This window comes from Micromesistius poutassou, assembly GCF_964030765.1.
Source record: "Micromesistius poutassou genome assembly, chromosome: 14".
NCBI lineage: Eukaryota > Metazoa > Chordata > Actinopteri > Gadiformes > Gadidae > Micromesistius > Micromesistius poutassou.
Window position 1 is genome coordinate 2,762,043 of NC_140284.1, and position 13,917 is coordinate 2,775,959.

Below are 13,917 nucleotides of genomic sequence, written 5' to 3' on the forward strand. Positions count from 1 at the left end.
ACACACTGACCAAGGACCCCTGTAGCTATAACCTCAAACCAATACTGTAATATGGTAGCGCTGTAAGTAGTGTACATGGCTCTTTTTAGCTTAGATTTGCATTCTGGCCATAGATTTTTAGAAGCCAGCAAATTGGAAAAATAACACAAAGTAAGCCCATTTGTTTAGTTGAATTGCAACACTTTCATCTCATATCCCTAGATGGGGGGGGGGGGGGGGGGGGGCGGCGACAACGTTAAGTTGCGGTCTGGGGGTCTGGGACATTTTGAGCGTGGTTCATAAAAGCAATCTTGTTGCTCTTATGAACCAATTTGAGCCTTTTCTGCATACATTCATCTATTTAAAGGAAAACCCAAAACGTACAATATTGATTATCGTGTGTGTGTGTGTGTGTGTGTGTGTGTGTGTGTGTGTGTGTGTGTGTGTGTGTGTGTGTGTGTGTGTGTGTGTGTGTGTGTGTGTGTGTGTGTGTGTGTGTGTGTGTGTAACACACCATCTGTACATAGAGAACCACTGTTACACAGCATCTGTACATAGAGAACCACATAACACACCATCTATCTATAAAACACACATGAAGAACCACACAACACACCATCTATCTATAAAACACACATGAAGAACCACTGTAACATTCCATCTATCTATAAAACACACATGAAGAGCTTCCCTGTACCCACCATCTACCCCTCCATAAACAGCCCCCTTGTATCCAAGTATTCTGCTGAGTCTGGGGAGCTGAGCTCTGTCCATCAGCAGGTCCTTGAGCTGTCCAGCAGCAGCCAGGGCTTGGGGTTTTTTATACAGTCACGGCGGTGCCCGCTGATTTACTGGCCAGCCCTGGGTGAGTGAATTAGTTGCTGTGCTGTGGTGCAGAATGGGACTGTGATCACCACTAAGTCCTCTATGAGGCTCCACCGCTGGAAGTCACGCACACTCCTGGCCCGGCAAGGCTGGGAAATTGGACGTCAACGTGGGTGCAAAAAGCACACACAAAGAGCTGAGCAGACAGAATCGGACTGAAGTTTTCCATAGTTGGAGCAGGGGAGGCTTCACTTCATCTTTGATTATCATCGTTAAGGAGGACTGCATCGTTGGACTCAAAGTTTCTTATGCTGTTCACACCCACGCACAGTGATGCACAGACACACACACAAAAGCTTCCAAACAATTCCAAACACCTCTGTGAGGTGAAATAACGAAATAAACCATGGAAAGGAATGCATAAAGTGAGGGACAAGGGAGACAGAGAGAGAGAGCTGACAGGGAGTGAAAGGGCAAAAGAGAGAGCTGACAGACAGAGAGCAAAAGAGGGAGAAAGATAGCGAGAGAGAGAGAGAGAGCTGACAGAGAGAAAGAGCAAGAGATAGGGAGAGAGAGAGCTGACAGAGAGAGAGACAGAGAGAGAGAGAGAGCTGACAGAGAGAGAGAGAGAGAGAGAGAGAGAGAAAGAGCAAGAGATAGGGAGAGAGAGAGAAAGATTCCTGTGTTCACAGGCTAGTAAACACAGAGACACAGCAGCATATGTGTTTGTTGGAGTTTGACGAAGGGCTGCGTTAAACCAGATGAATGATGCTTCATATTAAAGCAACACAGGAGACTTCAAGGTCAGCAGATATTGCTACTGGCAGCCATGCAGGCGTTTAAGCGTGCATGTGCAAGTGCAACCTTTAAATGGCTGCTGTGTGCTCATGGCTTAAACTGTCAATCTTGCAGTGGTGGATAGTGTAGGGAACACATACATGCACGAAGGCATAGGTCTCAAAGAGAAGCCTATCCCAGCACCTTCTCTACTGGTGGTAGCCCTGTATCTCCTGATGCCAATTTTATCCTGTAGCAATAGCATGGTAGCCTGGCTTCCTTCTTAGTAATGACCTAGATGTTCTATTGTATGTCGTAAGCATGAATCAATAAATATATATATAAAACACTTGTTTAATTAATAACATAACCTTTAACCTTTTAATTTAATGAATCCAAAACAAAACATTAGGTATAATTCAACGTATACAACCAAAAACCTCTTTAACCTCTTTCATTAGTAGTATGTCCTGGTATACCCATGCCAAACTCTGCTCCTCAAGATTAATCTGTCCTCATACTAGGACTAGTTCATACTATGAACACAGAAATAATTTTCCTGCAGGAAGCTGTGCCTTATGGATAGTTTCATCGACAGACTCTCAAAGAGTCTTATAAGCGTGGATCAATAAGACCCTGTTGTGTACTGAGGAGTATACAATCTCATTATCTCACAATAGCTGTTCCCTCTTCACCTGGACAAGAATTGTGGCATTGTTAGAGGACTAGGCCTCACCTTCTACATCTGTAAACAAGACACCAGTACACTGACTCCTCATTATTAAGAGTGTTATTATTTAACAATCTGCAACAAGCCAAAAGGTTCTGGGTTCTATCCCAGGTGTCCGCAGCCTAACTGCAGTCCTCCTAGAGATGCCCTGAGCCCTACCTGCTCATTAAAGACCTGATCCATAGCAGCCCAGCGCTACCCATCCCTCCAAGGCTGAGTTACTCAAGAATATCCGTGGTTTAACTAGCATCATATTGACCCGAGCAAGCTAGTAAGACCACACAGTCAAAGTATTCAGCTAACTATTGCCATCTGTTTCTACTGTCATTTTCAACAGAGGTCATGTCACGACAAACGTCCCTATTCGATAATCCTTTTTATTTTTTTTGCTGTCTTCCAAGAACGATAGCGGTAGCTCTGAGCCAATGGGGACTCCTTGTGTTTATAAGTGGGCCTACTTGTTTTTTACGACTGCATGTTCTCGGTTGAGAGGTGGCGAAGCCCCTTTTTAGTGCCCAGTCAGTACATGAGTCAGAAGGCTTGGGCTAGACCAAAGGCCCCTGTGAGCGTCTATGATGACTTTACATACTGTGTTCACACTATGACCTGGAGGGGTCTCTGTCTATAATCTCATCAAGGGCAGCAGAGACGAAGAACACATGGTACCCCTGCTGATAGCAAGATACCTTGTAGTAGTATTTGTAATATTAGCTAGTAGTAGTAGTAGTAGTAGTAGTGTGGAACAATTGGGATCTACTTAAATGTAATAGATCAGAAGTATAAAAGAACAACAAAAACGATAATTATTGAAATTCTTCAGAATGAACGCTTGTTGTAATGGAATTTGTACATAAACTTACATGACATGAAATGTATCCAAAGAAGAACCTGGCGACACGATGGTCTGATGTTTTGGTGATGATCAATATTTGATGGGAATTATGGACACACATAGTCTTTCACACACCCAAATAAGTATGCGATGAAATGCAATGCCACGTTGTTCCAGAAACTACATTCTGTGACACCAGTGAATATTTCATGCTGCACTCATTTGATTAAATTAAAATCAATTATTCAAACAAGTTGAGAGGGTAGTCTGAGGGTTTTGTTTCAATGTGTACATGTTGGGTCTTGAAGCTCAACCACCCTGGTATGCCTTTCACACACACACACACACACTCTGGTGGGTACTCGTCCCTCTGTCTCCATGACAATGAGATCTTCTATGGCACACTTCAATGAAGATGAAGTCAAACACACAACTTGGCGAGGACTGTAGGCATGCTGTCTGTTTTGCAGGCTATTCTGAATCAGCTGTATGTCAGCGGCGCCATAAACATGAAATTGCGTCCATGGGACCACCTAACCAACGTTTGACTGACCAGACAGAGACGTTTGATTTCCGCCTCTTGAGCACACTTACGTCCTCACTCGCTGGATGACCATTTGATTTCACACCATTTTAAAGGGAATCGGGCGCCAAGAAATCAATGTCAAGTAGCCACTTACAGGCAATGGTACTCAAATTAAAGTTGGATCCAGAAATCAAATGAAGTGATGCGAGTTGTCCTCAACAAGTGCTGAAGGGGGACGGGAGTCACTCTCTCACTGACTTGCTGGTGGTCCACAACGGTTTCGTATTACAGCAGTAGAATACAATGCTACTGGTGCAGTCATTGTCATTCACTCTCAAACCTAACTGCGTCAAAAGGGTACGAGCTCACAATCCATGAGCAGGAGGTGAGAAGAGGAGGAAGAGCAGGAGGTGAGAAGAGGAGGAAGAGAAGGAGGTCAAGAGAAGAGGAAGGGCACGGGAAGCGGCATGCGACGATATGGGATTTGTCAGTAGAGACAGTAAGGGGTCAGGATCATTGCATACGCTGCTTAGAAGGTACAGTAGCTCTGAGAGCTCAACCGGGAGTCAGCTGGGGAGAAGGGGGTCAAGCTGTGGTCTGTTGGCATGAGCCCTCCTTACAAGGCCTCACTTTGGGAACCAGCGAACAGACTTTTCAAACGAAAGACCCAAAAGCCTGCACATGGCTTAGCTGGATGCATTGTTTTTATAACTTTTAGAGAATTTGAACAGTCACAGGATGTAATTTGCCATGGGCCAATGTTACTAAAAACTAAATCTTGACATTGATGATGCACTATGAGGATGCATTTTTCGGGGAATAAAAACAGAGAAGGGAGACGGATAACCTATAAAATGAGCACGATAGAAACTGAGCTTTAAACCTAGCTTAATAATAGAAATGTTGGATATGTGTCATTGTTAAAGAGGCCAAGAAACCTAAGATGAAAGATAAAACATACACAATTTAAATGCTGTAGCTCTATTTTTCTCTACCACCACCATCTGTGAGTGTGTGTGTGGGTTGCAGTGGTCCTTCTTTGTAGATGCACACATGTTCCAATGTAGCATCCCTCACCAACGATATGTGTCGCCAGGCAATGTCGCCACTCAGACGTCTGGCTGATGGGTTTCAGAGGTTGGTGCCTGCTTCATCAAACATTCATACTAAGAGTTGCAATCATTCCCTGCTTGAAACATGTTTTATGATAATGCAGTATTTATTAGCGACTCCTTAGCTGGAAATTGCTCCAGTAATGGAACGGAGGGAGAAAACTGATTATGAATGATTTGTAAGAACAAGTGTTGAGAGCTAAACGCTACATGATGAATGCGTTTGAAGTCTACAGATGTTAACAGGAACGGGTTCTACTACGGTCGACTTGTTGTAGTCTGCCCCCTAGTGGATGAATGTAGAACAGTATGCAATTTTAATAAAAAAAGGACGCATATTACAATATTGACAAATTAAAATAGGTTTATTTCATATAACAGATTAATTTTAACAGATACAAATGTTTAATATGTACGCCTAGACGTTTTTGACCAGTGGATAAAAAAAACATAGGATTGTGAGGGATTTGCACAAACATAAATAATGGCAGTGTTCATACGTTCATACAAAAATACTAATAAAATATACTAGGTTTATGTATATCTTTGTAGTAGACCTAACATTCGAGGGGGGATAAAAATGAATGTGAATCTCAGCCTTGTATATCCACATGAGAACACAGGACACATAAATGTGGGGATGCATCATCGAGTCCGCTGCTGTTCCAATTGCAGGTGCGTACTCGCGTTCTCGGAAGTCTGTACTTGAAAGTCCGGACTTGCCAAGTACGTACTTCCAAGTCCGCGAGTACGTAGTCCGCGTACTTGGTATTGAGAAACGGCTTAAGGCTCCTCCCATAGTTTTCCCATAATGCACTGGGGTTCAAATCAAACACTAGCATTAGAGATAATACAGATGTGTGTATTTCCAGTCTTTTTTTCAATTCACTCCGTATGTGATACGGAGTTCAATATGTTTGACCTCCAGTCAATATTCTTCTCAATAAATTTGGGTGCAACAAGTAACCACGACTACTGTGAAATGACTCATTGGCACTTGGCGAGTCCCCATTGGTGGAAAGGACGGCTAGAATAGTTAACAGACATACGTAATCCAGTTCAACTACTAAATACATATCTGTCTGCTGGGTTTTACAGTTAGTTTTAGCAAATTGATAATTAACAAATTCAGAAGAGATCACCAATATACAAGCATCTTTTCCTCACCTCTATAACGGTGTAGTGCTGTTTAAAAAAGTTCTGTCTAAAAAGTGGCTTACTACTTTCTTCCCATTCACAAGCTTGCTTGTAAGGCTGTGATTAGCGTTCCTAACCGCCATCCCCCTGCATGGCGTGATGATTCCATTGGCTCAGAGCTCCACTGTGCGCAGTCGGCCCCGTGCGGTCGGCGTCGCTGGCCCGGGGCCAGGGGCCCGGCACTCAGACTGTTCCTGTGTGCTCCCGCAGCACGACCAGTGAGGCTGCCCGGGGTGGCCCTTATGCCCATGACCACAGCCCTGGAACCCTCCTGACACACACACACACACACACACACACACACACACACACACACACACACACACACACACACACACACACACACACACACACACACACACACACACACACACACACACACACACAGAGGAAGGGGATGGAGGAGTGAGGGAGGGAAACGATGTTAAGGGAGAAAATGAAACAAGATGATACTCATTTTCCAGGACTTTTGAGAAGATCCGCTGGGAACGATTTGACAACCAGACCGAGCCTAGCACATTCCATCAAACTGTGAGTGTGCGGGTGCGAGTGTGAATGTGTGTGCTTTTGTGCGATTGTGCGTGTGTGTGTCCTACCAGGCATGGTTCCAGGACAGCCACAGCGGGCGTCTTTAGCCCCCCCGCTGGAGCAGAAGGTGCAGCAGTGGAACGTTCCGGCATGACGCCTCAAGCGCCTGGTCACAGTCAGGGCGAAGGGAGAACCCTGGGGGGGAGGGGGGAGGGAAGAAAGGATGGGGAGGGAGGGGGAGGGAGGGAGAGAGGGAGGGAAGGAAGGAGGGACAGAGGGAGGGAGGGCGGAGGATGGGAGGGAGAGAGAGGGCGGAGGATGGGAGGGAGAGAGAGGGGGAGGGAGGGAGGGAGAGGGGGAACAGAGGGAGGGCGGGAGGGAGAGGGAGGGGGAGGGCGGGAGGGAGAGGGAGGGGGAGGGAGGGAGGGAGGGAGGGAAGGAAGGAGGGACGTAGGGAGGGAAGGCGGGAGGGAGGGCGGAGGATGGGAGGGAGGGAGAGGGGGAAGGAGGGAGGGAGAGGGGGAACGGAGGGAGGGCGGGAGGGAGAGGGAGGGGGAGGGAGGGAGGGAGAGGGGGACGGAGGGAGGGAGGGAGGGAGGGAAGGAAGGAGGGACGTAGGGAGGGAAGGCGGGAGGGAGGGCGGAGGATGGGAGGGAGAGAGAGGGGGAAGGAGGGAGGGAGAGGGGGAACGGAGGGAGGGAGAGAGAGGGGGAAGGAGGGAGGGAGAGGGGGAACGGAGGGAGGGAGAGAGAGGGGGAACGGAGGGAGGGAGAGGGGGAACGGAGGGAGGGCGGGAGGGAGAGCGAGGGGGAGGGAGGGAGGGAGAGGGGGACGGAGGGAGGGAGGGAGGGAGAGACACATGCATATTTATTTGTAAACAGTTATGTAGTATTATCCTGTTCATGGCTCACTGTTAGAGAGTTACTACTAGTTGTTATCCAAGGATGGTTCAAGTCGGAGCAGAGCAAGAGAAAGGCTAGTTGCTCTCTAATTGGGATACATGCTAGTGGCTGGCATAAAAATATGAATGACAGGTAAAAGCTGTACCTTGACGTGTTGTGCTTTAACACAGACCCACACAGAGTAGCTCCCAGGTTCTGCCGGCGTGTAGGAAACAGAGAAGCTACCGTCGCTGTTATCAACCACTGTAGCCTCCACCATGCTGGAGAGAAAGTCACTGATTATGTATTGATTCTCTTTAAGCCAATATCGAGCAGCTATTAATGTGAAGACTCAAAGAATGCATCTTTACAATCAAAAGTAAAGTAAATATAATATGCTTTAAATTCTGATTAATAGTAAAATACAGTAAAAAAGGATCAAATTAATAATCGGATACACTACTATAAAATAAAAATATCAAATAACATGTCTTAAATAACATATCAATGGCGTAATCACAACTGTACTACTTGTTTAGCAGACCTATCTTAAGAAGTTTGAAACCCTCCAATGCCCCTTTTCCACCGAAAGTACCAGCTCAACTCGCCACGACTTGGTTTGGTTCCAGGCACGTCGTGTTTCCATCTAAAAAGTACCTCTTCAACGTGGTTGAGTCGTCATAGCACACATGTGCGAAACTGCGACACATACGTGACCACACGACACATGAACAGACAGGGTTACGCACAGGAGAGTCTCCACCTTTGTCACGGTCCATGGCGTGTTTTTGCGCACTGATCCTGCCATGTTCAATAATCCATCACTATTGTTGACTGAACGCTGATGCTAGTATCTAAAGATGCCGGGCGTCGGGTGTCGCGCTCGGACGTTGCGCTCATCATTATTCGTCCAGTGGCGTCACTCTGGCCAATCAGTGACCAGCAGCCTGTTTACGTCACACAAAAGTTTCAGATCTGCTCTCTTGGAACCTCGACGGGGGGGGGAGACTAAAAAAAGTACCTGGTACCAGGTACCAGGTGCCAGGTACCTCATTTTGGCGATTGAAAAGCAAAAAAAGGCGGGCCGAGTTGAGGGGAGTTTAGCTGGTATTGTCGGTGGAAAAGGGGCTTAAATGTTACCCATCACCTCTGGCGCCCTCTAGTGGGCCAAAGTGCAGTCAAATGGTGTCAGTGTTCTAGAGTCATACCAGTTCTTCTTGTCCTTGTTAATGATGCTGACCAGAACGTTCTCCCCGCCGCGACCCAGCGGCTGTCCGGCGGAGTCCCGGCACACCAAGGTGAAGCTACCCGGCTGGCCCTGTCTGCCCAGCTGCACCCCTGGAGGGGTGGTGGAGATGGAGCAGAGGAGACCGGTCAGGGTACACGCATTCATACAAGGCAGGGTAGTGTACTGGTCGGGGTGTTCAACTCCCAATGTCTGCAGTCCCCATGCAGGCATCTGTTAGCAGAATGTCTAACCCCCTACCTGCTCCTTAATGAAATGTATAAGGAATATCCGTAAGTCTGACTTCTCTACCACCACTCATCTGTACGGTAACTCCAAATGGAGTCACCGTAAGGCACACCAAACTAATGATAACTGTCTCACCTCTAGCCTAATACCTCAACTTAACCATCTCTTCCCTAATAATGGAGCAGGCGACGGCAAGAACACAAATCCTCACTGTCAGCATGTACACACGCACACCAGTCTCCTTTAACCGGTAGTTATCCCCACTTCAAAGTTCCCATGGCGATGAGGAATGTCAGCTACTACTTAGAAAAGCCATCACTGCCTCAGGGAATGGCTCAATGAGAGGTAGACCATATCCAACAATGCAACAGCATACTTGGAATATTACCACAAGTCTATGAAGGTATGGGGATCAATAAAGCGTCGATCAATAATACTCAACATTCTCTAATTAGGATGATGATTATAGTGGTTTTTTTTTACTTTCAGGTAAAATGTTCCTGGGTCTACCCCCAATGCCATCAGCCTACCTGTTCGCATTCATGGGTAAGATGACCTAGTTTATCCTTAAAGATCCCATATCATGCTTTTTAAGGGTTAATAATTGCATTTGGGGGTACTAGTACTAGGGTTAAATGCCTGTATGTTAAGAATACCTTATTATTCTCACACTGTTATTTCTGCAAAACCAATTTCGGCATCTTTCAAAAACGTTCTGTTCTGTATCATGTCGCTTTAAGGCCCGCCTCCCGCCTCCCTCCCTCCCGCCCTGTCATGTGGACCTCTGATGGTGATGACGAAAAATTGTGGCCCTCTTAATCATGAAAGTTGCCCATCCCTGACATAAGTCATATAACGGCCTAAAGCAAAGGGGAAAGTCGAGAAGCATGATATTACCCCTTTAATGGGGCTCATCTCTCTATGGTAGGACAGCTCCAGTAGCCTTACCGTCCCCTTCGATGGTGCACCTGCTGAGGTCCAGCGTCTGCGTCTGGATGACCCCCACCACTGGGTACCCGTCCACCTCCCCCGCACCCTCCCCAGGCAGGAAGTGGATGCTGCTGCTGTCGTCGGGGGCGACCGTGGCCGGGCTGGGGTCGTAGCCGCTCTCCACCAGGCTGGTGAGGCGTGCCAGCGTGACGCCCTTGGCGTTGAGGATCTCGGCGTCCGAGCCGCACGCCAGCAGCCTCTCAGCGAATCGGACGCCGCCGCGAGCGTCGGACAGCGCCTGCTGCAGCTGCACCTTCTGCAGGTGGAGCTGGTTCCTGTGGAGGGGGGGAGCGCTGGTTCAGAGGGCTGCTTCAAGCTGGGGTTTACTTTAAAGACAACGCGATAACACGTGTCTGTGGCACGCCTGGCTGTCACACACCAGGTTGTAACACGCATCTCTGTAACACACAATACCACTCTATAGACGTTTTTACACTGCCAAATATGCCCACCTTATGCACACCTTTTTCCCCAGCATGGTCCGCGTGATTACACTGCCCGAGGTAAATTGCCTGTTTGTGCTAGCGCCCCAATTTACCCTCCCGGACCCTACACACATTGGCGGTTTCATTTTGATGTAAATGCGATTAGACAGCTCCACGGTTCCAGGGAGGGGGGGGGGGGCTTGGGTAGAGGTGTTGCTGCGCTGTCTCTACAACAGAGACAACGCAGCGATATCAACATGACCAGTTCTAACCGGAGAGACAGTGAAATCCGCGAGCTGCTGACCATCATGGGAGAGAAGGTGATGCGGTCGCATTAAACAAAGACGTTGAAAGACGATCTACGGTGCGATCTACGGCGCAAAGACACAGAGGAACGTTCCTTGGCGTGTGCGTGCCAAGCCGCGACCAAACCGGCTTGGCAGTGTAAGAAGGTGTGGAATCCATTCATAAAGCAGGCAGTGTTTGACTCCAACTGTAGTATTCATTAGTTAACTTTAACCTCTAAGTCAGAGTAAGTAATGTGAGCTTAGTAACCGAGGTTCAACTCGGGTTTCACACGAGGATGTAGGCCTTTGTTGACATTCCTTCACACGGGCCAGATAATGGCTCCTTTAACCATATGGTAGATTCATTCATACGGCCGGCAACGTTTCACTTTAATTATGAAATGAGTTCATCTGAACACATAAGTGAACTGAGAAATAGACTGAGGTCATGGAATGTAGAGAAATAACAGCTTCAGTGGTCACCGGTCGCCCTAGGCCCCGCTCTGATCTGTAAACATGAGATAAGGAGCTCCTTTCAGAGGGCTATCAGGAGGTGTAAAAAAAAACACACATGGAATTCCCTTTGCTTTGTTTCACACTGTTATTTCTCACATATAAACACACCAGGCTTTAACACACATCAGGCTGTGACACAGACCAGGCTGTCACACACCTGGCTGTAGCGCCTGGCTGCAGCACGTACCTGCGCTGCACCCTCAGCTCCTCGAGGCGTCGCAGCAGAGACACGCAGTGCGTCTCCACGGAGGCGGCGTAACCTCGCGCAAACGCCCGCACATCCTCAGCAGTGGCTTCCATCCGCGCCTGCAAGGCATCCTGGGTGATTTCAACCTGCAACACAGTGGAACGTTGATTCCCACTCCTGACACTTTACAAACATCGACACGCACCCGAACCCCACCCACTACACCGACACGCACCCAAACCCCACCCACTATACCGACACGCACCCGAACCCCACCCACTATACCGACACACTCAAACCCCACCCACTACACCAACACACACCTGAACCCCACCCTCTACATGACACACACACCTGAACCCCACCCACTACACCGACACACACACCTGAACCCCACCCTCTACACCTGAACCCCACCTACTACACCAACACACTCAAACCCCACCCACTACATGACACACACACCTGAACCCCACCCTCTACACCTGAACCCCACCCACTACACCAACACACTCAAACCCACTACACCGACACACACACCTGAACCCCACCCTCTACATGACACACACACCTGAACCCCACCCACTACACCGACACACACACCTGAACCCCACCCACCCTCTAGACCAACATACAACTGGACCCCCCCATCTACACGACACACACCTGACCCCCCCCCCCCCCGCTCTACACCTGATCCCACAACCCCCCCCCCCATCTACACGACACACACCTGACCCCCCCCCCCCCCCGCTCTACACCTGATCCCACAACCCCCCCCCCCCTCTACACCGACACACAACTGCCTCCCACCTTCATCAGGGACTCCTCCAGACGCTGAAGGCGCGGCTGCAGACTCCCGACAACCAAGTCCCGGATACGGTCTCCATGGTGATGGATGATGTCCCGTGCAGCGCTGCAGTCGTGGTCCCGGTGGAACGTGGCAGCGCACTCCAGACAGACGGGCTGGTCGCAGGACTCACAGAAGAGGCGGAGCTCCTGGGCGGGGTGCAGGGAGCAGAGGACGGGGCGAGACAGGCGACCCTGGGCCCTCAGCTCCTCGATGTCCTGGACAGTGTGGGCGGACGTCCTCCGCTGCCTCCTAGAGAGAGAGAGACAGAGACAGACAGACAGACAGACAGACAGACGGGAAGATGGAGTAAGAGAGGACAGAGAAAGATATACTGAGATAGAGTGGACGGGAGTGAGGCGAGTGATTAAGACCGGCGTGTTAATGTTTGGCTTTAAGTCAAGTAGCTGGACCAGGATGATCTTTCCATATGGTAAATGCCATGGGTAAATCCTTGGAACTCGTGCGTTATATTGGCACATTCCTCGCCATGCGGCGCGGCCTGGACAGCTGGAACGGGGGGAGGGGGCAGGGAGGTCCGGGTAGGTACTACATACAGGACAGGCCTAAACTGTGAGCAGAAAGAGGGGTTCCGAGCTCTTACCTGTGCGCTTGGCTGCAGAACTCACAGAGGTTCACGCAGCACACCTCGCAGCGTAGCTCCGCGTCCCCGTCACTGCACAGGTCGCAGCGCACGAAGCTGTGCGTCAGGAGAGTCTGCAGGAACACCTCGTCCATTGCCAGGTGGTCGGTGGTTAACCCGTCCGCTCCCGACGGGGGAAGATCAACCTCGGTGTCACAGTCCGGGCAGAGGACGGTGGTCACCTTGTGGTTGACGGTGGGTGACTGTCCGTCCATACTCAACGACGTTTGTTTGACATTTGGTCCGGATACAGAAAATGGGTTCAGCTGCCGAATGCAGTCTGCACAAAACGAATGCAAACAGGGGAGGATCTTGGGGTCCCGATACAGGCGTTTACACACCCTGCACACAGCCTTGGGGTTTACCTCGGTTCTGCACTTCTGGTTGGAGTCCGACTGTTCTTGTGGTGAATGGGACTGAGGATCGAGGCTATCTTTCTGTCCTTGTGGTGAATGAGACTGAGGATCGAGGCTCTCTTTCTGCCCCGGCTGGGACATTTCAACGTTAGTCGAGGCGACCAACAAAATCGCCACAACACTCTTCGCCCCTTTTCCAATCAAACTTCTCCGTCTGGCAGTTTTTTTTTTACATCCTACTTTGTTTTCATAGAAGCTACTTGATTTTAATCAACCGTGTATCCAAAACAATGATTTAATCAGGAATGAACTAAAATCCCACTGTAAACTAAAACTACTACTTTTCGTTCGGGAAAACTGGGCTAAAGTTACTGCTCCTCCAAGAGACATATGACGCCCGCCCAAGGGACCAATGAGAGGCTGGGGCGTGGCCTCTAGGGGACGGAGAGGAACGACACACAAACAGATACTAACTGCTCAGTTTTCAAGGTATTTTATTAATAATGAGGATCAATCATGTCAAGTTAATCATAACCGTTAGGCAGAATGTATAACATTAAAATCGTGGACATCTCTGGACATTGTAGAAATTACATAGTAACACTATAACAATAACTCAAAAACCTTTCAGTACACTAACCGTTTTATACCTTTGTCATATGGAGCTGCACTGTCCATGACTAGCATTATGTTTTAACCCTAACCCTAACCCTAACCCTAACCCTAACCTTTAAAGGCCACATATTCTACAAGGAACATGCCTAATAATGCATAATCACCCCTTTCTGTGGCGTGTGTCAGT

At 48.7% G+C, this 13,917-nt stretch overlaps 1 protein-coding gene across 1 annotated transcript; it reads right to left on the reverse strand.

The window, feature by feature from the left end:
* Positions 1-5,182: 5,182 nt before the first annotated feature.
* trim45 (tripartite motif containing 45) lies at positions 5,183-13,487 on the reverse strand. The gene is made up of 8 exons (XM_084478310.1): positions 12,721-13,487; positions 12,080-12,368; positions 11,267-11,412; positions 9,810-10,126; positions 8,596-8,725; positions 7,554-7,668; positions 6,575-6,701; positions 5,183-6,249 (listed from the first exon to the last, which is right to left on the reverse strand). Exons 1-8 carry the CDS (start codon positions 13,254-13,256, stop codon positions 6,092-6,094), a joined length of 1,818 nt encoding a protein of 605 aa, XP_084334436.1. The 5' UTR covers positions 13,257-13,487; the 3' UTR covers positions 5,183-6,091.
* Between the last annotated feature and the right edge of the window lie 430 nt (positions 13,488-13,917).

Coding starts and splice junctions, on each gene's coding strand:
- trim45 (XM_084478310.1), bottom strand. CDS start 13,256: ATGTCCCAGCCGGGGCAGAAAGAGAGCCTCGATCCTCAGTCTCATTCA. Junction 12,369..12,720: donor TTCTGCAGCCAAGCGCACAG/GTAAGAGCTCGG, acceptor CTCTCTCTCTAG/GAGGCAGCGGAGGACGTCCG. Junction 6,250..6,574: donor CTGTCCTGGAACCATGCCTG/GTAGGACACACA, acceptor TGTGTGTGTCAG/GAGGGTTCCAGGGCTGTGGT.